Genomic DNA, 26,378 nt, shown 5'->3' on the forward strand with positions numbered 1-26,378 from the left:
ATTACAAAATGACCCCAAAGGTTTATGCAATGATTTGAACACAAGTACACCAGAGACTACAGCAAGGGAAAAAACACTGCAAAAAGTACTCTCTATTTACAAAAGAATGATTTAAACATATTATGGTTTTCTTCACAAATAGATGTAGACCAGGAATTAATCCACTTTTAAAAAGTCTTTACATATTTATCTTTAGTACGTCAGTCCTCCTAGAGCACGCATGGTTGAATTTACCGTTCTTTGTGAGAAGCAGGAGTACTAAAATCGACTTCAGTGACCCTTAAAGTCGACACAACAGGCTTGGTGGTGTGGACTTATTGTTCAGAGAATCAACCTAATGGTGCTAAATTCGACCTAAACTCTGTGTAGACGAGGCCTTGGAGACCTATTTTTTGCTTGAAAATTGCATGCCATGTGCTTGAGATGCCGCATCCCTGAGTGAGGATCATCAGCCTAAGACCCTCTTGATGACCCAGATCTATTGGCTCAGACCCCATAGCAGACTGTTCCCTTCTCTTGGCTGTACCACACTGGTTTGCGAGAGAGCTGGGTAAGGTTGGGTTTCGCCTGCAAAAACCATTTTAAATTTTCAGCAGCAAACGAAAATACGAAAATTCAGTTGGACTTTTTGTATAAATCTGCTTATCTGCAATTGCCATGGTGTTGGGAGAACTGTCACATAGGTGTACGAAGCTGTTATGCAGAGCACTAAGAGTGCGTGGTGTAGCCTCATTTGCTCTTGGGGGAAGTCTGTGCAACCGCGAATTAATGTCCCCTGCAGATTTTATGCTTTCCCTGCAGAACATCTGATTTGCACACAGAGGAGTTGGGTGTCTGGAGTATCCCAGGAGACGTAAATCACTCCTCGGGGGCTGGGCTCCCTCTGTTTCTCTCTTGTTATAGCAGTGTGTTTGGAGCCAGGGCAGGCCTGGGGATGCTCCAGTCAGTGGTTCTTGTCATGTGGTGGGCTGCTGCTGCTTGTCCAAGCTGGACTAGGGATTGACCATGACTTCCTTTTCCCCTGCATGGGTTTCTCCTGGCTGCAGGAAGCTTTAGGTCATTTAGCTCTGCATCTGGCCACTCCTCAGCTGTAGGGGGAGGGATCGCAATGTGGGGAGCTACCCCTCCTAGCTGTCCCACACTTCCCCCGAGTCCACCTCACTCAAAATCCTGACCAGGTGCACCCGGACCACCATGCCACCAAGCCCCGTTCCCCTCACATCCATCCCCCCAGCGTAGCCCCGTCTCCTCCTTGTGCATCACCATCCTGCAGAGCCCCAACCGCCATCACCCCGCACTTGGATACTGCTGGTCTGAGCCACTCCTGGATCGGGGGGCAGGGCTGGGCATGCATGTGAGGTTCTGTCCCTCTCGCTCAGCAAAGCAATGCCTAGTAGGGAATAAATGTGTAGGGCCAGCAGGGATCCTTGTGATCATGCCAGATAATTTCCTGCAGATGCAAACTCACTGTGGAAATGTCTCTGAGCTGTGCTTGCGTATTTTTAAGGTAATTGTGTAATATGAGAGCACAAAGACTTTTGCAAGCTCCCTGTTAGCCAAAGCGTGGGGGTCTCATTGTGAGACACAAGAGAGACAAGTGTTTACTTTTCAGTGTTTGTGAGTATTACAGTGTCTTGGAAAAGCTTCATCTGCCTGACCTGTTCTTCCAGCATGTGCAGCTCCTGTCTCAAATCCACCTTCTCACCAGCTCCAACCCCAGCCTGAGTTCTGAGGCCAGCACCACCAGGATGTTTCTGGTAAGGATCCAGCCAGAGTCAGAGCTACTGTAATTCTGTCACCGAAATAAAGGTTGCCATCATCTGTAATCAAGTGCTGTGGGCTGTGTTTTCAGAAAGGGGAGGCATTGTCATGTAGCTGCAGCTGTCTTTACGTTGCTCTGTAGCTCCACCACGTGCGAGAGAGAAGGTGTAGGCGAGCCTTGCTAGCGCACAGTGGGTTAGTACATTAACAGTGCCGGTTTGTGCTTAGTTTCAACACAAACCTCCATCTAGTCTGACACTACAGGCAGTCCCTGCTCTGGAGAGGGTTAGGGTTGGATTAGGAGGACAGTGGCGGGTTGGAATTGGACGCTTGGGTGAGAGAAGATTGTTCAGTGAGGAGGGTTTGCTGAGTGGGAATACCCTGCAGTACTTAAAAAAAAAAAAAAATCTGGTTTCACACAGCTGAGAGATGCTTCCTTAACACGTTTAAAATGAGAGTCTTGTACATACTGTAGCTCACTGAAAGAGTTTGTAACTGTCATTAATGGCAATAATAGTTGCTATTAAAGGGGAGAGAGAGCTCAGTGGTTTGAACCTTGGCCTGCTAAACCCAGGGTTGTGAGTTCAATCCTTGAGGGGTCATTTAGGGATCTGCAAATCTGTCACGGATGGTATTGGTCCTGCCACGAGAGCAGGGGACTGGACTCAATGACCTCTCAAGGTCCCATCCAGCTCTATTAGGGTGTGCCTAGACTACAGGGTTTTGTCGACAAAAGTGGACTTTTGTCGACAAAACTATACCTGCGTCCACACTGCCTTTGAGTTACGTCGACATAATGTCGACAAAACTCAGCAGTTTTTTCAACGTATGTAAACCTCATTCTACGAGGAATAACGCCTTTTGTTGACAGAGTTCTGTCGATAGAAGGCATTATTGCATCTACACTGTCCTTTGTGTCCACACTGTCATGTCGACAAAGCGGCTTGCTTTGTCGACAGAACTGGATGTTGTCTAGATGCTCTTTGTCGACAGTATCTGTCGACAAAACTTCTGTTGACAAAACCCTGTAGTCTAGACATACCCTAAGATAGATGTATCTCCATATATTGATACCCTGCAAGCCATGGGACAATACAGTGTTCTGTGTTGGCAGATTTTCTGTAACTTTTTTTTTTTTTTTTAAAGATTAAAACCAAAGCTCAAAGGTCGTTCTTAGAACAATTTCTGTTCATGATCTATGATAATGAATGGTTCTACATTGGAACGGGGGGTAATAACTCAGAATTGGGACATTTTAGGCTCAGAATAAATGTAATCTGTGCCCCATGACGCGGTATCTTTCAGAAGCAGGGTTGATGGTAATTGTAACACTGAAACTTTTTGTCTCCTTTTGGACAAGTTTGCTTTTTGAATGACTGTTCTACATACAGGGGTGGTACTTTACACTGAAAACACTTCCCTTTGTCTCCTCTGTGTTTGACTCCACAGACTGAGCTGAGTAACTTCGCTCACAGTTCCATGCTCCTTCGTCAACCGTTCCATCCCAAGTTTCAAACAGTGTTCCAACCATGTAACTTGAAGGGAGCGTTGCAGCTCATTGAAGACTTTCATGCCCAGGTCAAAGTTGATTGGAGCCCTCACAAAACTGTGAAGAAGAGTGGTATGTAGCTGAAGGGGCCCATTTGTAGGGCAGTTATAGCTTGTTTGGTGTGACCCCCCCCACCACCACCCAGATGAGATGGTTTCCAGATATTTTGCTATGATTTAAAGTGGAATGTAGCATTATTTTGCAGCCTTGTTTCTAATACGTCTTTAAGCAATGACCTTGGTATTATTTATCATCTTTTGCTACTTAAGGCACAAAAGTGTGGCACAGTAAGCTCGCATCATGGGGATTTGTCCCAGATTGCTTAGCTTGGCAGTTCGGAATGCGTGCTATGTCTGAAGATGTTTAAAGTGCTGGAAGTCCCTCAAGATAGCAACAATGAATCAGAAACATTTGTCCCCGGGGTTTGAATGATACATCAGACATTTTCTTTGGGTTGAGAGGATTGTACTAACAGGACTAGGAACTTTGAACTGTGAAACTATAAAGTTAAAAAGTATTCTGAATGGATTGTTTTGGAAACTTGTGTCATGACTTTCTCTCTGCCAAATGATAGGCAGATGAGTGAAATGGAGCCGTTCACTGGTTAGAATCAAACAGAGCTGCTTCATCCTTCCACCAAGCCAGTATTGCACATATAAGTCTGTGGGGAAATCAACAGGAGAAGTAACTTTCACTGGGGCCGATTAAGTTCTTTGGTTTAGAACACAATGAATTAAACCGAAGTCTCAGGTGTTTTTTTTGTTTTTGTTTTTTTTTGGGGGGGGGGGGGGGGGGATAACATAACCCCAGCATTTACCATTTTCACAGCTTTTTACAGTACAGTAAAGGTGAATTTCAGACCATGAGCATCTATGCTTGTGAGGCTCATCAACTTATGCTGATCTGTGGATTCTTCTCACAGCAAATGAATTCCCCTGCCTTCCAAAGCAAGTGGCATGGATTCTGGCAACGCGAAAAGTCTTTATGTACCCAGAGCTGTTACCAATTTGCTCCCTGAAAGCAAAAGCCCCCCAGAACAAGATTATCTTCACAAAGGCAGAGGACAAGTAGGTGTTGAATGTAAATGTGTGAAATAAATACAAATTGGGGCATCTTTCCATGGAGGGAAAAGGAGGGTGCTGTGGCCAGCCAATGGGATTTCTGGACAGTCTGGAATAACATAATCAGATGACAGCTTTGGTGTTCCCAGCAGTCGAACAATTGCTATGAGTTCAGTAGGCCAGACAAATGTAGTCTGGTGTATTTTCCACGCCAGTGTGTGTATTGGCTTCCAAAATGATCAGAGGTCCAAAACCAGCTGATTTAGTAATGTGTCTCCCGTCGAATTCTGTGCTGGAGTCATGTAACATTTAGTTTCATTAGATTATCCCACGGTAAGCATTCAGCAGTTGATCGGGAGGTTTTAATTCTATACTCTTTTCCATGGGGATAGTGTTGCTCTGGATGACCAAACTGAGACTCTCCAGGGATGTTAGCAGATGTGATGGACAAGCTGAGAGCTTTTACAGTTTCTTGGTTTGAATATTTTTTTTCCTTTCAGTTTATTAGCTTTGGGCCTGAAACACTTTGAAGGAACAGAGTTTCCTAAACCTTTGATCAGCAAGTATCTCCTGCCAGCAAAGACTGCGCACCAGCTGACAGTGAGAATCAAGAACCTCAATATGAACCGGGCCCCTGACAATATTATCAAGGTGAGTGACACAATTTGTAGTGTGTGTAATACATGCATCCATGTGTGAGGTGCTTGTGGTGGGTTGGATCACATGGGTCCCCTTGGGGTTATCACCCAGTGTGCTGGTTAAGCCACTGAGCCTGCCCTCCAGAGCCAGAAGCAATGGACTCCCCCCAGCCAAGGCACAGAGTTGGGGTCACACACACCCTGCAGAGCAACACAGACACTGAACCAGCTTAGCTGTGGGAGGGCTCTGCTATAAGATCGTTGAAAGCCCCCCATAAGATCAACCCTGAAATAAATCCGTCTTACTCTGTATAAAAGTTTTGCACAGAGAACGCTTATAAGTTGGCCGCCTTTATCAGTGAACGAGAGAAATGCACGGTGGTTGCTCCCCCCAGGGAACTGTTATTTACAGTGGGTTTGATAATTAACAAGAGATTTTTTTAAGTATAAGTAGGATTTAAGTGGTTGCAAGTAGCAACTGATCCAAGTAAGTTACTAAGCAAAATAAACAAAACATGCCAGTGAAGCCTAATACACTGAGAGAAATGGTTTCAAAGTATGTTCCTCACCCCTTGTCCTTGGTTCAGAGTTGCTGACCTTAGTCTCCCCTTCCCCCGCCCCACCTCTCTCCTCAGTATTATAAAAGAACAAAGCAGTTGCCCATCTTGTTCAAATGTTGTGAGGAGATCCAGCCTTCGGAGTGGAAACCCCCCGTGGAAAGGGAAGAGCAGCATTTGCCCTTCTGGCTGAAGGTACAGTGCCTGCTGTGTAGAGGCACCTCGCCGCCTCCTGTCTTATTCCTAGAGCTCATTAACCTTTTAGTGCTGGTGCCTTGAACTGTGCAGTTGAGCTAGTTAGAATATTAGCCGTGCGACGCTGGTGTGTGTGTCGGGACTGGCCACCACCCTGCAGGCAACAGCGTTGCCATATTCCTTGCTGCCCCCTACAGTCTGCTGACACAGACGTTCTAATTTTGGGCCTGTTGCCCTGGGAATAAAGTGCAGAGCTGGGGGGATTTGAATGTTCTGTCATGGTATACAGTCCTTATGCCTGTAGTGCCTAAGTACTTCTCAGCCGTTATTCTTTCCTCATAACCCCTTGTGTGGAAGGGACAAATGGAGGCACAGTGAAATTAAATGACTTGCCAAGGTCATACAGGAAGTATGTGGCAGAGCCAAGAATTGGATCCAACTCACCCAACCCCAGTTTGGGGTTTTATCATATGCCTATCCTCTTGGGGAGCTGATGACACTTGATTCTTGCTAAGAGTCTTTACAGTCAGTTTGGAAGAGACTCATCAGGGTTATGAGGTTTGTGATCGCATTGCTCCTTCCAGATCTTCACAGCAAACTTGTTGGAGGCTTTCAAAGTAAAACTAGTGAGCACTAGGCAGTAAATAAAATACCCTCATTCCGAGGGAGTCGCTGCCTTCTGCTCTGGAATAAGGATTTCTGTGTTGCCTCCAGGTGGTAAGGGCTGGGGACTTAAATAACTGAAGTTCTTGTCTTTTGCAGGCAAGTTTGCCCTCCATTCAAAGGGAGCTGAAGCAGTTAGCAGAAGATGCCGGGGAGGCAGCAGGTTCACCCAGTGCTGAGTCGGCCCTTTTGAGGACAGGGAAAGACATTATGGAATCACAGTGTGATGAAAAATACCCCCTGCTCATGCCCAAAGGAATCGTGCTGACCCTCAAGCCGCTTGCCAACCGTTTCTCCAGGAGAGCTTGGCGGCGGCAGGGGTCTGCAGCCCTGAAGCCCCTACTCATCCGACCAACCCCCTGTCTGCAGCCCAGTGCCAATGCAATTAACATTCAAAAAGCTGCTGTAAAGTTACCCCAGCCAGATGCTCCTCCGAGCAAAGTGGTGGTTCAAATTCCCCAGTTGATTCAGCCAGCCGCCGTTCTGCAGGCTGCGCCAGGAATGCCGCATTTGAACATCCCGTCGGCAGTAGGAAGCGGTGACCGCTTTGAATTTCAGAGTGTGCTCTCCACTTTACAGCCTGATTCCCAGACTTCTGTCCCAGCAGCTGTGCCCCCAGCACAAGTGTCCTCCGCCCCGCTGACGTTTCAGACAAAAGTGCTGCCAGCGTTGACGGCGTCAAAAATCCGCAAGCCTTGTGTCCGTAGGGGGTACCAAAAGAGAAGAGGAACGAAACCCGCTCCTCTGATAAAGGCTGCCCCTTTGATCCAGCCAGCCCCTGTCATCTTTACTGTGCCTGCTGCTACTGTGAAAGTGCTTAGTCTCAGCAATGGCTGCAACATGATTCAGCCCATAAATACATCCGTTGGCCGGGGCACGCAAACCATTCCAATTACGACTTTGTTGGTAAATCCCACAACCTTCCCATGCCCATTAAATCAGACTCTAGTGTCCACTTCCCTCCCTCCCTTGATAGCCTCCCCAAATGCGGTAGGTCTTCCTGCTTCCTCACTGGCTGAAGACAAAGAGCGGTTGAATCCACTCGCTTCCTGCTGTGGTGTGAGTGATGAAAATTCCCACCCCGTAGCAGAGCCTAAAGAGGAGCCCCAAGAGCTGTATGCATCCTGTTCGGCCATCTCGCCCAAGAAGGAAGACGGCACCGGTCCTGCTACTCCAGACAGTGACAGCCAGGACAAGGTTAAAGAGAGCGACTGCTGTAGTTGGATAGTTGTGGAGACAACAAAGGAGAAGGCCTTGGAGCCATTGCCGCTGGATCTCTTACCACAGTTGGATTTAGAAGAAACGGTGAAAACTGAGCCCGCAGATCCCAGCGATGCCCTTGAAGAAACACACCCAACTCAGGAGAAGAAAAACTTGGTGAGTGCTGAGATCAAGGAGGAATTCATACTGGATCTAGGGCAAGAGCTTGACATGGAGGTCCCATCTGAGCATCCGAGTGAACAGAAGGAAATAAAAAAAGAGTGCACGTCCCCTCAGGAGAAGGGGGAGGAGAAGGGACAAGATGAGGAGGTACCTGCGCAGGATGAGCAGCAGTTGGAAAATATTGATACAGCTGGGATGGAAACGAGCAATGAGTCTTCCAAGAACGCCTCTCACTCAGCAGATGTTGATGCAGAGTTCAGTAGTCCCTTTGGGAAACCAGAGGACTCATCCAGTGGGGATGGTCAGTCTGTAGGGACACCGGCTGGTCCTGAGGTGGGAGGAGAGAAAGACGGACAAGAAGAGGAAGAGGAGGAAGATTTTGATGATTTTACTCAAGATGAGGAGGATGAAGAAGAAATGTCGTCAGCGTCAGAAGAATCTGTACTTTCTGTGCCAGAACTTCAGGTAAAAACTTAGCAACTTAGAAATGAATTCTGCCAAGGAGATAAAGCAACACTTTGTAAAAAGCCATCTCGTATGTTTATATGACACCAAGAATGTGCGTAGCACGTGACAAATTAAAAGACCAACTCCTGCCCTGAGGAGCTTACAGACCAGGTTAGGTGCATAAATTGCAAATGGTAGATTTCAGTTCTTCTGGAGGTGTAAGGGCTTCTTCAATCGAGTTTGCTCCTTGTTTGTTCTGCGCACTGTGCAGAAATTATTTTTACTGAGTTTCTCAGGATAAAATAAGTCAAACAAGCATAACAAATAGACAAAGCCCTACCAAGGAGATTCAGGCATGGTTCCACACATGACTGTCAGATTACTTGGATTTTAGCAGCCATGTGGAGGCTGACTGCTCCGGTTCCTGGCTCAGTTGGTATCACGTGTCACTGTTAATTATCTTAGTCATAAGTGGCAAGGTTTAAGTTGATACCTGAGGCTAGTAATTAGAATTGCAGTTAAACGAGGTGGAAGCCGAAGGGCATACAAGGGCTCACGATTTTTGTTTCCTTTTTATCTAAAGGAGACGATGGAAAAACTGACTTGGCTTGCCACAGAGAGACGTCTGAGCCAGGAGGGAGATTCCGAGGAAGAGAATTCCCAGGAAGAGAACTCCGAGCCAGAAGAGGAGGAGGAGGAAGAGGGTGAAGGGGAGGGAATGGAGCAGTCGCAAAAAGAAGATGAAATGACAGATGAGATAGCTGAAGATGTAGCAGAGGAACCCAAATCTGCCTTTGCTTTTACAAATGTTGCCCCAGAGGTGGAAACCAGCAGACTGCCGCCAGGTGAGTTAATTGCCTCTCTGTGGAGATATGACCTTACACTGTTGGGAGCAACACGAAGAAAATTCCCAGCCGCAGATTCCCTGCCCCCAGAAATGTATATGTTGTTCTGCTCAGCCCTCTCCAGGACAAGCTCATTTGATTGATAGAAAATGATACACACAGACCCTCTTCTCTCACATGGAGTTTCCCAAGCACTTCAATAGAAGGATACTGGTTTAGTTTAAACAATAAATAAGCTTATCAACTACAGAAAAAATAGGGTTTAAGTGATTACAAGTCATGAGGCATACGTCGCAAATGGTTACAAGAAAAGTTAAATGCAACTAACACCTAACATGACGAGCGAAGTGCATTTTGAAGCAACAGTCCCACCACATGCTTTAGCGGTTTGGCTGGATTTGTTTCAGCCAGCCTCCCACCCTCAGTGCAAAGCTGTTTCTTTGTTCCTCCGGGATAAGGAGAAAGGGAGGGGTAACAGGAGATCTGTTCCTCAGTCAGATGCTTTTTTCTCTCCTTTTTTGAGAACGTCTTTCACCTGGGGCTGAAGAGAAGACAAGCCTGTGGGTATTGGAACCTCGACCCATTCCTTTGCCAAGACGTTGCTTCACTCAGACGTTGCTTTTTTTCTGCCAGAGTTGCCCAAAAATGTCACTAAATAACATTCAAAATAAGGTTTATATAGATGCATGTGTGTCCAGGAGAGTATAGTCATAAACTCATTCCCAAGCAGCTTGACAAGTGTTAATAAAATCCATTCCGTGCTCCTCCTCTGACACTAACTTGATGGGCAATAGTCTTACTGGCTGGCTGTTGAGCGTGTCCTCAGACGGGATTTCATGGGCTGAGATCACTAGAATCAGGAGGCTTATGAAATACTTTGCTGAAGCCAGGCACGTTTTGGCGAGAGCAGGATCAAATGTAACAGTGGGCAGCTAACCGCAGGGGACGGAATTAAAGGGGAGCCAAAATCAAGCTAGCTCCACTTTTGATCCTGCTACACAGCGGCGAGAGAACACGTTTTGGGTAAAAACGAGTCCTGGTGAATGTGCTGCGCTCTCAAGGAGCACCTGGCTTTAGCAAAGTGTTTCATGAGCCCCCGAAATTTTTTTCCCTTCTGCAGATTTTAGTGCTCTCAGCCCAAGAAATCCTGGAATGGGATACCTTCCAAGGAGATGCTCAACCAAGAGGCAATGAGATTGACTTGGTGTGCAAGAGAATGTCAGAGGAGGAGCATGGATTGGATTTTATTAACACTGTTGAGCTGCTTGTGAGTGGTTTTGTGACTGTACTTGTGGGTGACGTCTCTTTCTGAATGTCGCTGTCATCAGCAATGAAAGTCACTTAATTTTTCACTAGTCACTTGGTCATTTATTTCCTTGCTAGGGCAACCAAAAAGTTGCTAAATTGAGTGACAAGTAGCTAAGTGTTGCTGCCGATGACTAAAAAAGTCCCCATGTAAGTGAAGTCTTTAAGTAGAACGCATAACCCCAGGGTTTAGGAAGAGAGGGGAAGATAATCACACTGAAAATAACCATTGCTCTTAAGTCCAGGAGATCTGTGGGCGTCTGTCATTTTTTCCCCCAAAAGCAGACTGCACTGTCTCAGGGTACATCAATATTACAGGCTTTTGTCGACAGATACTGTCAACAAAGCTTCTGTCGACAAAGAGCATCTAGACTACATCCAGTTCTGTCAACAAAGCAAGTCGCTTTGTCGATATGACAGTGTAGATGCGAAGAACAGTGTAGATGCAATAACGCCTTCTGTCGACAGAACTCTGTTGACAAAAGGCGTTATTCCTCGTACAATCAGGTTTACAGCCATCGACAAAACTGCTGAGTTCTGTCTGTTATGTTGACGGAACTCAGCAGCAGTGTAGATGCAGGTATAGTTTTGTCGACAAAAGTCCACTTTTGTCGACAAAACCCTGTAGTCTAGACACACCCTCAGATAGTGAAGCATTCCCAGGAGGAGGCAAATGGGTATTTTATAGAGAACTTTCCATCAGTAGATCTCACAGTGCTTCACAATCTTCAGTGTCGTTAGCCTCACAACAAATCTGTGTTTTTATTGCCCCATTTACTGCTGGGGAATGAGGCACGGAGAGATTAAGTGATGTGTCCAAGGTCATGCAGGAAGCCTGTGGCAGAGTAGGAAACTGAGCCTGTGTTCCCTAGTCCTAGACTAGCGCTTTCAGCACTTAAGCATCTTTCCTGCTCTTTGTCTCTCCTGTTCTGAGCTGGGCTGTGTCCTAGCTCTCCCACGTAAGAGCTTGTGAGGCACAGTAATAACACTGACCAGGTGTATCCCGTTCCTTGTCTGAGCCTCAAGGCCTTGGACTGCCCTTTGTCTCCTGGTCTCTGCTCTCTGGGTGGCAGGCAGTGAAAATGAGGCATGTGTGTCCACGCTCTAGAGAGAGAATCTGTCCTGCCGACTCAGAGGGATGGGGATACTCAGCCCAGTGTATAATATGCAGTTCCCTTCTCTGCTAACATTAATTTTCTGGGGGAGGGGCACACAAAATAAAGGGGAGCTTGTGTGACCCACGACCCACTCCATGGTCTGCCGGGACAGGAATATGTCTGTGGGCCAGGGTCTAATGATGAATAAAAGGAAGGGAGCTCTTTCCTGGCAGACAGCATGGCCCACCGCTCTGCCTCAGCGGCGCTTTGCGTTTCCCTGGGCTGAGGAATGTGCATGGGGCCTCTGCTTTCAGATGAGAATGCCAAAGTGCCTGGGAAAACCAGGAACTCCCAGAGAGCCAGGAGTAAGAGGGGACGGGCTCGCGCCAGCAAAGATACCTCCAAGTTGCTGCTGCTGTATGACGAAGAGATTCTGGAGAGAGACCCTCTCCGGGAACAGAAGGATTTGGCATTTGCCCAGGCCTACCTGAACCGGGTAAGAAGGAACAGGCTGCCATTAGAGCTTGGGCGTCAGACAGAACCTGAGTCTTGTATCCCTGTTAAAATAAAGAATCACATTTCTGGCTTGTCCCGGTAGGGCTGTAAAATCCTGTTTAGCTGGTTAAACATGAGCTTTAATCGGTTAATGGCGTAAGAGGGAGGCAGCCCCCTCACGTGCCATAGCCGGGCTGGAGCAGCCCCAGCTTGCAACATGTGTTCCCAAGCCTGCTGTGGACAGGAGCTACTCTGGCCGGGCTGGAGCGCCCTGGCCCGCGGCCGGCAAGGAGCTGCTCCAGCCCCCAGCAGGTAACCGGGTGATGCTCACCGCTTAACCTGTCACATCCCTATTGTCCATTTCCCTTTCCTGAATTAACTCCTGAGCTACTTAGCTGAAGCATCTGTCCAGATCTGATGTGTTTCCGTAATTGGTGACCCACTTGGGATCAGTCCTCCTGCCTCTTGTGGCCATTCCCCGCTCCTGAATCTAGAAAATAATGTGCTTGCTGGTGCAGCAATGTGAAAAAGTGAAGCACAGATGCTGGGTGCTGAAGATGCTACTGAATTGCCTTTTCTTTCCGGCTGAGCTTTCGTAAGCAAGGAGAAAGCGTCACGCTTGTCTGTGCCCTGCAGGTGCGTGACGCTCTGCGCGATGTGCCAGGGAAGTACGATGACTTCCTTCGCGTTATCTACGAGTTTGAGACCAGCACCCACAAGCCGACTGCTGTGGATCTCTATGCCACGCTGCAGACCCTGCTGCAGGAGTGGCCGCAGCTGCTCACAGACTTCGCGGCCTTTCTTCTCCCCGAGCAAGCCCTGGAGTGTGGACTGGTAGGTAAAAGGGAAAAGCGAACTGGAGAGTTGGAGAAGACAAATGTAGTGAGCCTTACAGGAGCGCAGACAGAATGAATTATAGAGGCAGGGATAAATGGGATAGCGGTGCTAATTATTTAATTCATGTTTCCACAAAATCTTCCCCAGGGCTGAGGGACGCTGTAGTACAAAGCTACAGCCACCTCCATCTGCAGATTTAAAAATCTGGACTGGTCAGTAAAGGTGGCCTAGTTTAAATTCCTCGGCAGCGTCTCGGAAGTCTTTATAGAGGTGGGAAGCCAGTTTTCAATGGCTGCAGCGTTCGGTTTGAGGCCCAAGGGAATGGTAAAGTTCTTGGCTGGCGTGGCTAGACCTGCCCGTATTGATTGGCGTGGCAGGAGTGAAAAGGCCCCCCTTGTTCTCTGGGCAGTTTGAAGAACAGCAGGCGTTTGACAAGAGCCGGAAGTTCCTCAGGCAGCTGGAAATCTGTTTTGCTGAAAATCCCACCCACCATCAAAAGATCATCAAAGTGCTGCAGAGCTGTGCAGACTGCCTCCCCCAGGACATTGCAGAGGTAACCAGAATGCTCTCTCCCCCTTCCCCAGAGGCTCCAGGGGTGGGTTCCCCTGTAGCTCTTTCCCGCCCGCATGCAGAGGGCAGTGGTGTAATCAGCCCTGAGCTGCGCCTGGAGTCAGAGCAGAGAGAACAGAGCTATCACTACGGCTAATTGCCCCCCTGGCTTCTTATCACCCTGAAGGCTGATGCTGTAGTGTCTCTGCCTAAGGTTTCTGGGCAGACTCCTCAGTGCCAGGATGATTCCAGGCCGTACTCTGATCCAAAAATGAGCTACAGTGCGGCTGGTAACACTGAGCCCGAGCTTGGGTGTTTGTTTCTAGCAGAGTATCTTGTGTTGCCCTGGCTGGATTCCAGCCTTCTCTTACTCCAGCGTTTCCCCCACAGCTGAAGACCCAGATGTGGCAGCTGCTGAAAGGGCATGATCACCTGCAGGATGAATTCTCCGTCTTCTTTGACCATTTGCGCCCGTCCGCCCGCCGCATGGGAGACTTTGAGGAGATCAACTGGACAGAGGAGAAGGAGTATGAGGTGGAGAACTTTCCCTAAACGAGGAGGGGGATGTAGGGGGGCTGAGAGGCTTGGTAGGGAGGCTACAGGCCCAGAGAGGAAGAGATGGGGAGCAGGATCTCGGCTAGTTGGTGGCGGGGGATGGTCGGGATGAAAATGTCAGACTCCGCACGTGGTACTTTTGACGTGGCTGCGCACTTATTGCGCTGTCCTGCAGTGGAGCTTAATGCAAAGAAACCCTTTCATGGGAGAGCGAAAGCTCCGCTTGGCGTGCTGCTGACAGCCCCCGGGCCTCTTTCAGTTTGACGGGTTTGAAGAAGTGTCCTTGCCGGATGTGGAGGAGGAGGAGGAAGCCCCCAAGCTGCACGCAGCCTCAAAAAATAAGAAGAGGAAAGAGATCGGAGGCCAGAACAACGACAAGGTGGGACTAGCGCGTCTTACTAGCTTGCCACACGCAGCCTCTTCTGCGCTGTAGCCTGTTGGCCTGGCCTGCTTGCTTGCCTATAGAGAGAGTCCTGTTTCCTCATGGTTCTGTTGACTTACTATTTGATTGTGGTAGGTTTCTAGGAAAGGAGTTGGGCTGAAACCCAAGGGACCGACAGGCCCCACACTGCCCACAGGCTGGGTCTGGCTCGCCAAACATTTTCCTCCAGCTTGCCATAATCTGCCAGGCCAGGGCCAGAAGAAAACCTCCCACAGCCCAGCGGGGCGCTCAGGCAGCCTGCCTGCTGTGGCCCCAGCCACGCTGCTCCCAGAAGCGCCATGGCTCAGTGCTGCTGGCAAGTGTGTCTCTGCATCCCCCTCCGGGGGAGAGCGATAGCAGGTTTCTATGCACTGCCCCTGCCAGTGGGAGCTGGGGGTGGGGGGGCCTCTCCTCCCACGGGATGCACAGGGACACACTGGGCACTTTCCTTCGGCTCTGAGCTGGAAGGTCATGGTGGACTAGAGGAAACCATTTGGCGAGCCATATCCAGCCTGCAGGCGGCATTGTGCACACCCCTGCCGTAGCTCAACATGCAGGGTCTGGTCCGTAGGCCTGAAAGGTCGGCTTGCGTGTTGCAGCCAAGCAGTAGCCGGCAGCTTTGACCGGCCTGCCTGCCTGAGTCCCTGCTGCATCACCAGCCAGGAACTGAGCCTGCACCCCCCTGCCCTAGGTCAGAACCCAGGAAGTCTCCACATCAGTTCCGCCTGCTGTCACGTGTGGCATGGCACCGTCGCATGAAGGAGAACAGAGAGAAACCCCCACAGTGTTACTTTGTGGGTCAGCGACTCTCTGCCCCATCTGCAGGAAAAGATTAACATGCATAGAAACAATGACACTTCGCTGTCAGCCCGGGCATGTTCCCGGGGAAAGCCTTAAGGTAGATGGAAGGCCCTGTAGCCACAAGCTGATCCCACCGTGAGCAGTGAGGGACCTCCAGGGCTAGGTCAAGATGCTTCTAAATCCCCTAGGTACTAGTGTTGGCGAAATGACTCTGAATCCACATCCTAATCCTGGCCCTTGGAGTGGGTGTACCCAGGATTATGACTTTGGACCCCCATGGGGGGCATGGGATGGTGTGCCTCTCTTTTCGGAGGAAGGTCCAGAGCCAGCCCTTGGCTGCAGAGATCAGATCACCACCTTCCCGCTAGGGATGTGACTGGTTAATCGGTGGGGGCTGGAGGCCTCCCCTCCCCATTTAACTGGTTAGCTAATTAAACAGGATTGTACATCCCTACTTCCCGCAGACTTAAGAACCCGTTGTGATGATGGTTAAGGGTAGTACAGCAAACTCCTGAGCTTGTGCAGGGACTTTGAGCGGACTTGAATGAGCTTTTGCTAAAAGGCCGAGTCCCAGCACCCTTGAACTGTCCTGTAGCTTCCACTGACTCATTTCCCCCTCACCTGTGGACAGTCTCCCCTCCTACAGGGTTGGCTGGCCTATAAGAGGAACCCACTGACTGCTTGTCTGCTTGCTCTCTGGGATTCACAGCATGATGCCAGCAGGCCCCAGGGATGCTAGTGGAAAGCCCACAGTATCTGCAGTGGTCGGGGGGCTACCTTAAGAATTGTCTTCTAAATACTGGGGCAGTGATTAGCATTATCCGCGTTCACAATCTGTGCGCCTGCCGTGTGTCCTCAGAGCGAACTAAACTCTTACTAGCTCTTGCCAGTCCTGAGCACGCTGCTTAACCCCCTTGAAGTACAGAGAAGTTGCCTAAGGAAGGGTCATGCTGTCACACTGATAAAACTGGCAGATCCAAGAAGTAGCCTGCTGAGATCCAGGCAAACGTGTCTAGGAGGACACATGTGTCCGTAGAAATGGTCCCAGTCTCTGAGGAGTTAGGGACCAGGAGGAGAGGGATTAAAATGCGTCGGCCCAAACTTCAGCTGCTTTGATCTGTGACTTGCTGTAGTTCTCGTGCGGGATTGTCAGCCTGGCCCTGCTCTGGCTCTTTGGACTGGCCAGCCTGGACCCGCTTTGGTCGGTGGGCAGTGTTGCATGCACAGTGGTCTCTGCGGGGCAGGCAAGCCCTTGTCAGGTGCTGTGTTTGTTTCCAGGAGGCGGATTGGGTGGAGGGGGTGAAGGAATGCGCATGCTCCTGCCACGATGGGAGCAGTGACCCCAAACTAAAGAAGAGCAAGAGGAGAAGCTGCAGCCATTCCAGCTGTAAGGTCAGTAGAAGGGGGCTGTGCATAGGATGGTTGGGGAAGGAACGGTTGTGCTGAATATCCCATTGTTTGGCACCCTGATCATCCACCCAGGCTTGTTCTTCCCAGCTCTGGGCTATAACAAATATCCTAATGGGAGCCACCAAACTAAGCACCTCCCTCTTGTGTGCTCCGAGTGCCAACACTTCTCTTCTCATACGTCCTCCCCTCCCTTCGCTGTACCTCCTTGCCGTGCTATGAGACTTGTGTGTTCCTGCAAGACAGAGGTAAAACGCCGGAGGACGCTTGCTTAGCCGCTGTGTGAGCTGAACCATTGTCTGGTCATGGAGACAGAAGTGGGGTTTCCTGAGACAAAGTACATAGACCCCCAATGTGAAGGCTGAGCCTGAAGTGGGGGACAGCGAGGGTTCTAGGAAAATGTGGTCTAGAGCAGTGTTTCTCAACCTTTTTTTATGAAGTGCCCCTTTTTTAAAAAAAAATTAAGTACCCCCAGTACCTACAGTTTTCAGACACATTTTTTTCTGTCATTGAAACACATTTGTTTAAACAACTTAATTGTAGCGAGGTGGACAGTGACATTTTTGGGTGTAAAAAGGACGCAAATAATAAAGCGCTGTAAAACTGAAAACACAAATTCAGTTTTCTCCACATTTCAGTTGTGTTGACGTACCCCCCAGACGTCTTGCAGGTACCCCGAGGGTTCTCGAACCGCTGGTTGAGAAACTGGTCTAGATCAGTGGTTTCCAACTGCCGATCTGCGGACCCCTGGCTGCCAGGCCAGGCCCCCAGCTGCTAACGAGCCCCACCCGCTGGGGTTCCACACACAGCACCAGGGTGAGTGGGGCATCCGGCAGCTGGGTGTGCTGTGGCTGGAGCTGGGGCTGCAGTGAGGCTGTCCCTACTGGGGCAGGCTCCCCTTGGCCCCGGTTCCAGCTCTGGTGGCCGCTATGCTCTCTTCCCGGCTCTTTCCTTGTCTCAGAGGGTTGCCGCCAGGCACTGGTTGGTCCAGGCTGCGGGTCCATTTTTCCCCAAGTGTCCCTGGTTGGTTGGGAAGTGCTGCAGCCTTTGTCTGCCCAAGAGGCCAGCTGGGAGCAGGGCTGGGTACTGAGAAGGGCCCCAGGTTTCAGTGGGGAATCACCAGTCTAAGCGCTACACTTCATGGGGTTTCCTGCTGGATGCAGCCCTATAGCTCTTCTCTGTCCTCTTGGTCGTAGCCACCCGGCTGCCGCTTGGGTCCAACGGCCAGGCAGGATTTCTGTGGCCTAAATTCCTCCTCCCAGACGTTTCTCGGTAGAAATGCTCGCTGGCTACAGGCGGTGCTGTACTAACCATTGTCCTACCTCCTCTCAGCTGCTCTAGCCCAAGGAACAGCTGGGTAGAGGCAAGACATTTGAACTTTGTGTGTGTGATGGGTGGTTTATGGCAGGGGCTTCAGTGCTCAGAATTGTTGAGTGCCCCCGAAAGCAGAGGGTAGAAATACCCAGCCACTGTCTCGGGGTCAGGAATGCAATTTCTGCATGAGGAAACGGGATTCTGATCGCCAGAAACCAAACACTGGTGTTACAGAAAATGGTTATTTTAACAAAGCCCTTTAGAAGCTGTCAGTGAGACTTCAGTTGCATTTTAATAGCCTTGCTCGTGCTGCCACCTGGGATTTCTTCTGTCTCTATTGCCTGGAAACGGTTTTTCTCTGAGGAAAAAGAAGTTTTCTAGCTTGGGGGCTTCTCATGCATAGGAAGCAAGGGAAATCAGGGTTCAGGAATCCAAAAAGCAAGTCACTTCCTTGATTTTGACATTCATTAGACATTTATTTTTATTATCCCAACATCTGCATTTTGTATATTTGAAGAGCTCCTTATTATATTGGCATTACAATTCAAGAATTCACCATCTTTTAGTCCTCTGAAAAAGTCCACATGACCACCCCAGCCCTGTCAGTGGGATCCACAAAGCTGTCCCTTATTTAGACATGGATGCATGCCCCAATTTCATTTTTTCCTCTGGCTGGATGCTGCTGGCATGAGGGTTAAGAGCCCACCGCTCCATCCTGCATTGTCATTAATGTTTTTTGACACGAAAGCACTGTCCATATTTTTGGTTGTGTGCATACAGGAGCAATGCAAAATAACACATTAAATAATTACCATAATGAATATGCAAAAGCTTCAGTACCGGTCTGCCAAAAGTTTTTGAATGAGTTTGCTGGTTCGCACTATTAAAAGGTTGGGAACCGCTAGTCTTGATGATTGTATCCAAGGAGTAGGTATCCGTGGCTTGCTGCCATACCGGGAATGTATCTAGCAGGGTCCCACAGGGTCTTGATCTGATATTACCCGGTATTTTCATTAAGGCCTTGGCTAACGGAGTGGAGAGTGTGTGTGTCAGATAAGCTGGTGACAAGGAGAGGACTGATTTCATCAGGCCCTTGACACACCTGGAGAATTGTTCTGAAATGAAGATGAAATTCAGAAAGCAAAGTGCAAAGTGCTATGCTTAGGAAGGAAAAGTCGCACACACAAGTACAACCTGGGCAAGAGGGAGGCAGCGGGGCTGCTGAACAGGATCTGAGGGTCCTAAGGGCTCAGAAAGCGACGGAAGAATGTGATGCATTTGCTAAACTCAGTTTGGGGCGTGTGAACCAGAGTTCATGTGCAAGACATGGGAGGTGATTGTTGCGCTCTACTCCACCCCGGGGGAGACTGCAAAGTACTGGGACCAATTCTGGGACCACACTTAAGATGCAGACAGACTGGAGAGAGCCCAGTGGACAGCGTCAAAAACAATGTACGATTTAGAAAACTTGCCCTGTGAGGAACGGTTAAAAAAACTGGGCCTGTTGAGTCTTAAGAAGACCCGGGGAGGGGGCAGCGGCACTGAGAACAGTCTTCAAATATGTAAAGAGGATGGGGATCGATTGTTCTGCCTGCCCACTAGTGATAGGACGAGAAGCAATTGGTTACTTGGGTAGACGTTAGGGAGAACTTTCTATTGCCATGAGGAGTTCAGACCTGATACAGGCTTCCAGAGGTGGCTGAGGAATCCCCAGTGTAGGTTTGGAAGACAAAGGTGTCTCGGGGATTGTCCGATTTTCCTTTGTCCTACCTCAGGGCAAGTGGCTGGACGTCATGCCTTCCTAAGGGCCCTTCAAGCCCTACCACCTTTCTCAGCCTACTCGAGGGCTGTGGGGCTAGGAGTGGGGCAGCTACACTGAGTCCGTATACTGGTCGCTGGCTGGAGGGAGGCCCCGCTGCCTCACTACCACAGACGGACTAGTTAATGGGTCCAGGAAGCCCTGCTCCAGGGCTGGCCCACCAGCAGCGGGTAAGGCGGGGCAGCAGCTGAGCAGTTCTGGGGTCCAGGCCCTAGCTCAAAGCTATAAGCAGTTCAGACTCAACAGCCGTTCATAGAGGCCCAGCCCTTCGTCAGGGCAGGGCAGCAACCTGGCAAACAGGGCTCTAGCCTGGCTGCAAGCCAAGCAGCAGTTCGTCAAAGCCATGACCCTGGTCAGGGCAGGGCAACCACAGGCAGTTTATAGAGCCCCGCCCTGGGTCAGAGCAGGGCAACAAACCGTCTAAGCAGTTTCCGGGTTCAGGCCTAGCTGCAGGCTGAGCGGAGATCAGGCGGAGAGCCAACAAGGGCAGGAGGGAACCTGCCACCCAAGGTGAGAGGTGGCAGGGGGCTCCAATGTGTCCCAGCCAGGGCCCTAACAGCGGCAGCACAGGCTGCCACCGGGTCAGCAGGGATCCTGGCTGCAACATGCTGACCAGGCCACTAGGTCAGCGGGGATCCTCGCCACAACGTGTTGGCCAGTTGGCCTCCATGTCCTCAGCTGACCCAATGTTGGCTGGGCTGCTTCCCAGTTCCCCCTGGGGGCCTATCTGCCTCGGCCACTGCTCCTTGGGGTCTGCCGGGACGATGGCGCTAGCAGTGGGTCCATGGGCTCGAGGTCCGGTCTGGGTCCATGGGCTCTGGCGTGTCCGTGGGCTCTGGGTCCGGATCAGTCAGCACCCCAGGTGGCCCAACCCAGTCTCTTGAGCCCAGCAGGGACCCTGGCAGCCCAGGGCAGTTCTCCTTTCTCGGCTGGGGCAGCTGGGCCTTCCTCCTGGGGCGTCTGGGTGGAGCGTCTGGCTGGTTCGGCCGCTGGGCGCCAACTGAGCTCTGAGCTCCTCCTTTTATACTTCTGGCCCCAGCTTTCTGCTTCTTGTGGGAGGGGCTGGGCTGCTCTGGCCCCGCCTTCCCGGGGCTCTCAGGGAGTGTTCCCTTCTGGGTCTGAGGGAGGCCAAGTTGCCTCACTACGTCTGTAACCTATCGCCTTTGTATTCTGATCGGCAGGTGTGTGATAGCAAGTGCTATAAAAATAAAGATTCTCAGGAGCTCGCGACCAGCCTGACTCAACGAGAGCTGAGCCCTCAGCCTGAGGGGCAGGAGCCTGGGACGTGTAAGGAGCCTGCAGAGGAGTCTCTGGAGTGCCGGGATGACGTGGCGAATGGCCAGAGCAGAACAAAACCCACGTCAAGGAGGGCGGATGCCCTGGGCTCAGGTCTGTGAAGCTCATTTGCATGGGCAGCTGTCACCTTGTGTGTCCTCTAAATGCAGCTCCTTGGAGGTTACAGTGAGGATGGGTTAGAGAGTTAATTCAGCTTTTCCGTGTGCCTCCCCTTGGTTGTGGATGGCCCCAGTACCCAGTGTACAAAGCATACCTGCCCCCATGTCGCTCAGCTTAGCCCACTGTGCCCTCGATCTATAGTACTTATTTAGTGCCCCCCTCGTAATTCCAACCCGTCCCCTCCCAGCCACCTTTTAAATCCTCTCCGCACTTAGCGTCCCTTGGGTCTGTCACAATGAAATATGCCGGGTGTCTGGCAGTGCAAATCGCTAAGGGCCCTCCCCCCATCTGTCAGCGCAGCTGGATTACAGCTTGCTGGGCCAGGTTCAGATATACCACGTGGGTACCAGGAGGCCCAGCAGATGTGCGCATGGAGATGCCATCTGGTTTGCAAGATGCCCAAGTATTAAGGGGCAGGCAGCACCGTGTCTGCTAGGATCAGGGGTGAAAGTAACTTAAATGCCTTATAGGTACTGTCCGATCACAGCCCCCGGCTCCCTCCCTGAGAAAAATGCTGCTGGCTGTGAGGACACCCCCAGGGTGGGCAGGGCTCGAACGCACAACCCTGCGGGTCCCAGGCCAATGCCCTATCCCCAGGCCACGCCAGTACCCACCCCACCTGCCTCCCTTCAGAGCGTCCCTTATCCTGCCTGCCTAATGGGGGAGCCAGCTCCATCCCTGGGAGGGGCGGGGGAGGGTATGACAGTACCTGTAAGAAATGCTGAGTGTGGGAGGGAGCTCAGGGTCAGGGAGTGGAGGGTGTTGCGGGGGGTAGGGGCTGAGGGGGTGCAGGAGTCAGGGTTGGGGGTTAGGAGGGGCTTGGGCAGGGGAGGTGGAGTGCAGGAGTCGGGGCGGGGCCCCCCCGAGATTTGTACCAGGACACTGTTTGCTCTTCCCCTTCCTGTCCCTGTCAGGGAGCGAGAGGGAAGCGCGCAGCTCGTCTGCCCCCTGCGCTCCCCAGTCGGGGGAGAGGCCTACAGCAAACGGCACTTCCCCCTGCTCCGTGACAGTGACGGGAAGGGGCTTGGACCGGGGAAGGGGAGGCTTGGCCTCCTTCCCCCCTCGACCCTCCTGAAATGTGTGTGTGTGTGGGGGGGGGGGGAGGCTTGGGGCTGTCCCAGACTGGTGGGGGGGGGGGGCACTTCCCTAGCCGGTTCCTTTAACCTCTCTGCTGCTTAGCCCGGCAATCTGCCCAGAGCCCTGGGAGCTCACTGCCGCCTCCTGTGGCCGAGCCCCCCCGGCTCCTCGCTGGAGCGGTGCCCTGGGATGCACTGGTCGGGTACTAGCACGTGCCACACCCTCACCTAGTCTAAAATGTCTGCCCTTCTCGTGGTGGCGGGTTTTGGGCAGGGTCTCCGCTGGAAGGACAGCTCATCTGCAGAGGCACTTCGGAAGGAGCGCTGCCGAAGAGCAGGGTCCCAGAGCTGAGCGCTCCCCCCACCCCTCTGGGCCCCCCAAGAGATGGGGTTGCTGCTGGGGCAAGTCTGACTGGAATCTCTGACTCTGCATGGACACACGGACCAGGAGTTCATCTAAAGCTGCCTCCGCACAAGAGCATCCCTTATGCCCCAGGAAGTGAGCGGGAGACCAGCCTGAAGCAGAGACGCGGAGGCACTGGGGAGGGCTCCCTTGGCCTGGCCAAGCAAGTCTCAGGGGCTGATTCAGCTGCAAACACAGGCTTCCCTGGAGGGAGCTCACGACAGACGATAGCCCTTCGGTTCAAGTCGTCTGCTAGCGCTGGACACCCTCCCCCCACACCCGGAGGGAGAGAAGGAGCAAGATTGGCCTTCCCTCCAGAAGGAAAGCGAAGTTGGGTGGGGCCAGTTAGAAACCTCAGGCTAAAGACCCTGGATAAGAGCTCCCACTTGCCATCCGAAGCGGCTGGGAGCGGCTGCGCTGGCGTCTCTCCTAGCCAGGAATCGCAGAGGCGATTACAGTCAAGTAGCAGCGACTGCCGCTTCGAGGCGCTGGAATGCGGAACAGGCCGGGGGCAAAGGGTGGATGAGCAGCAGCAGAAAATCATGGAAGCCACCGTGTGTGCAAAGAACAGCAAAGTCAGCTCTACCGGTGAGAAGGTCGTTCTCTGGACCAGGTACGTGCTTGTGCGTCGTTCTGCGCTCCTGCGGAGGCTCGTTTCACTGCTGCTCTAGCTTCCCCTTTGTCCGTCTTGCCAGCTCCCCCGTTCTGCCGTCCTCCCTTGGGTCATCTTGTCTGTCTTCTCTTCAGCCCCGCTTCTCACTAGGGCAGGCCAGAACAGCAGCAAGCCCCTTTGCACCCCACCTGGTAAACATGCTGACTGGTTTCAGGCAAGTTCTAGCAAGTCTAGTATTTTGGGCTGGGAACAAGGCGGGTTTTCTCCCGGAGCTCCTCAGCCCAGGCGTGGCCAAGTACAATGCCTGAAACTGGCTGTTGCCGGGTGGCAGCTCTCACGGGACCCACTTAGGGGGAGAGCCATGAAGATGCCCAAGTCCAATTTTTATAGCCACAACTGCTATCCACACAGCTGCATCTGAATTGCTAGGTGCCTTACTCTTTTCCCCCTTAGGCCCTGTGTGCTGCAGCCTCACTTGGGCCACTCGCTGGGCTCTGGTTTCCTGCATGTGCATGTATCTGCTGCCCTGTGATAGGCTTCTGGACCCCTTTGTCCCGCCTACACCACAGCAGGATGTACAAACTAGGGAAGGGAGGTGAGCGGCTGCCCAAGATGTAGGCAGGTAGCCCAGTCTGGTAGGTCGCCTCTGAGCCTGCCTATCCGATCTGGCCTCTGTTGAGTTCATTCAGCAGAGTCCTAGGGGGAAGCTCTCCTGGATATCTGGTGCCAAGGAACTCCCCTCAGGATGTTTGATCCATTGTTTGTCCCCTGCCCTCCCAGGGAGAGGCGATGCCAAGAAGAATCTGCCAGCTCTGATAGTTCCCTAACTATGCTGGTGTGGCGCAGTGATTTTTCCATCCATGTGCAGAATAAATATTAAGTGCACTGAGGCCGTGGGAAGGTGCACCACCAGGAGAAACACACACCCAGCTGTGGGCGCTTTCTCAGCTGGGCCCCATTGGAATCTGTCCCTGGCCCAGCTTACAGGGACCCTGGGGTAGCTCTCCCGCAGTCTTTCCTCTTGACGAGCCACCGGAGTTAAGCACTAGAATCCTTAAACTGGGCTGGAGAGCCAGTGATTGGTAGCTGCACCTGGCACACCGGTGCGTGGGGCAGGGGAAATCCCTCCAGAGGGGGCGCCACCCACGCTTGGCATGAGCACCCTGCCCCAAGCTAGAGATTGCAGGAGAGATCGACAGGCCACCCGTTTGGTTTTGAGTCCCGTGCAGTGTAAGCAGCCAAGCACCAATCTCCATGCTGTGGCTCACGAGCAGAGCTGGTTGCCTTCTGTGCAGCCCAGACGGAGCACCTCTTTCTGAGAGGTGTCTGCCAGTGGCCGGCGTCAGTAGCTCTTGGCCTATTGTCCTGGCTTTGCGAGGTGCAGTCCAGGCTTCCCATTCATTGGACAGCAGGGGAGTTGGAGATGGGTTATTTTAGTAACCGTGTAGCCTCAGCAATTTGTAGTGGTTACATTATAACTAAAACGCTCCTCCCCTCGGGGAAGCGGGGCTGGCAGCCAGTGCTCTCCTGCTGCTTCATGCTGCTGTTACTGTCTGAGGCAGCAGCGCAGGGTGGCAGGCAGAGCTGGTCTGTGAGGGGAGCCAGTTTAAAAACCGGCTCCCTGTGCAGACGGGCACCTGCGTGCTGCCTCCAATACAGAGGCAGCAGCGTGGGGTGGCAGCAGCTCCTGTCTGCAAGGTCCCCACGGACAGAGGTTGCTCTGGTACTTGCCTGCCCTGGCATCCCACCTCCCCCCACTGCTGCTTCTGAGCTGATTCAAGCCAGCTCCCTGCATGTACTGGCTCCTGCCAGCAACGGGGGGGGGGGGGGGGGGGGGGGGGGGGGGAGAAGCAGGCGGCTCTGTGGCACTGTCATTCGCAGAGAACTGGCTTAAAAGCCGGCTCCCCAGGCATATGGGCTCCTGCCTCTGATAGAGGCAGCCAGGGAGGCTGTTCTCTGGGAGCTGACTCAAGCTGGCTCCCACCTGCTCCCCTCATCCTCTGCTCTGCTGCCTCTGATAGAGAGGCAGCAGCATTGGGGGGAGAGGTGTGTGTGTGTTAGGATTAACTGTTACGCCCACGCTAATCGTTTAACCTGCTAACATCCCTATTGGGCTTTGAGAATTGTCGAGTTGCCTCTGTGGGGTTCCTCTGTGGGGTTTTGGACATTGCAACAGCCAAAGTCCCATTCTGCCTCCCAGCCTGACTTGGGCCCCAGTGCCCTGGTGGCTTTTTCGTACTGGAGGCTGTTGAAGGGTCAGTCACACCTAACTGGGTGTGTTGCTTCCAGGGAGGCTGACCGTGTTATCCTAACCACCTGCCAGGAGCGAGGCGCCCACCTGGACACCTTCAGTGCTATCTCACAGCAGCTGGGCAATAAAACTGCAAGCGAGGTAAGAGCTTGCAGGTGAGAGTGGTGTGGATCGTTTGGAAAGCAGCTGTGGAGGTCTCAAAGTTGGGGGTGTTGTGACCTCTTGAGGGTGGTTAATGGGGGCAGTATGAGCTGTCATCTACCACCAAAGCCCTTTACCTCCAGCATTTATAATAGCGTTTTAGATTCTGTAGATTGATGGATTTTTAGTGTAGATAGGGGGCAGGGGGTGTCGAACTCCAAGGCTGATATGCTGCTTCAGGGACTGAGAGATGGTCACAGCATTAGCTGGGGTGCCACTCCTGCCTTGTGGCACAAAATGGAAGTAGTAAAAAGTCAGCCTGTGGCGCTGATCAGCCTGTGGAGAAGAGTGCTAGGCTGCAATTGCACGAGGGGTTGGGGTGTAGGCTTGGAGCACTGGTTGAGCTGAGAGTAGTTCACAGGTCAATCCTTCTGGTGCTTCCCACCGTCATGTACTAACCAGGGTGGAAAAAAATCATTGATTTAAATCAAGTTTCCTACTGATACTGGATATATTTCTGAAACATTGGGGCTAGTAGGATCAGTGAAATGTTGATTTACAACTCAGTATAGCATTTTATGTCTAGGAAGGCACACTGGGGCTGTCTCTAGACTGGAAAGTTTTTCCGCAAAAGCAGCTGTTCAGTGTTTTTGCGAAAATACTATGCTGCTCCCGTTTCGCAAAAGCCCTTTTCTGGAAATGCTTTTGCGCAAAAAAGCCCCGATGGCGAAAATGGCGAC

At 51.6% G+C, this 26,378-nt stretch overlaps 1 protein-coding gene across 2 annotated transcripts in view; it reads left to right on the plus strand.

Moving 5' to 3' along the window:
* Positions 1-26,378, plus strand: part of LOC102445183 (GON-4-like protein) — a 54,279-nt gene that overhangs the window by 26,051 nt on the left and 1,850 nt on the right. The window contains exons 15-30 of one of the 2 annotated variants that reach the window (XM_075907850.1): positions 1,671-1,757; positions 3,211-3,382; positions 4,233-4,377; positions 4,872-5,022; positions 5,645-5,761; positions 6,524-8,272; positions 8,838-9,099; positions 11,816-11,997; positions 12,633-12,830; positions 13,243-13,386; positions 13,773-13,916; positions 14,197-14,316; positions 16,438-16,551; positions 20,881-21,088; positions 22,505-23,246; positions 25,536-25,638. In XM_075907850.1, coding sequence (XP_075763965.1) covers positions 1,671-1,757; positions 3,211-3,382; positions 4,233-4,377; positions 4,872-5,022; positions 5,645-5,761; positions 6,524-8,272; positions 8,838-9,099; positions 11,816-11,997; positions 12,633-12,830; positions 13,243-13,386; positions 13,773-13,916; positions 14,197-14,316; positions 16,438-16,551; positions 20,881-21,088; positions 22,505-23,246; positions 25,536-25,638 — 4,638 coding nt within the window. Of the gene's footprint in view, positions 1-1,670; positions 1,758-3,210; positions 3,383-4,232; positions 4,378-4,871; positions 5,023-5,644; positions 5,762-6,523; positions 8,273-8,837; positions 9,100-10,219; positions 10,367-11,815; positions 11,998-12,632; positions 12,831-13,242; positions 13,387-13,772; positions 13,917-14,196; positions 14,317-16,437; positions 16,552-20,880; positions 21,089-22,504; positions 23,247-25,535; positions 25,639-26,378 lie in introns of those variants that run through there. The other variant, XR_012897487.1, reaches the window with a different exon arrangement.

This window comes from Pelodiscus sinensis, chromosome 24 (assembly GCF_049634645.1).
Source record: "Pelodiscus sinensis isolate JC-2024 chromosome 24, ASM4963464v1, whole genome shotgun sequence".
In the NCBI taxonomy this organism is placed as follows: Eukaryota; Metazoa; Chordata; order Testudines; family Trionychidae; genus Pelodiscus; species Pelodiscus sinensis.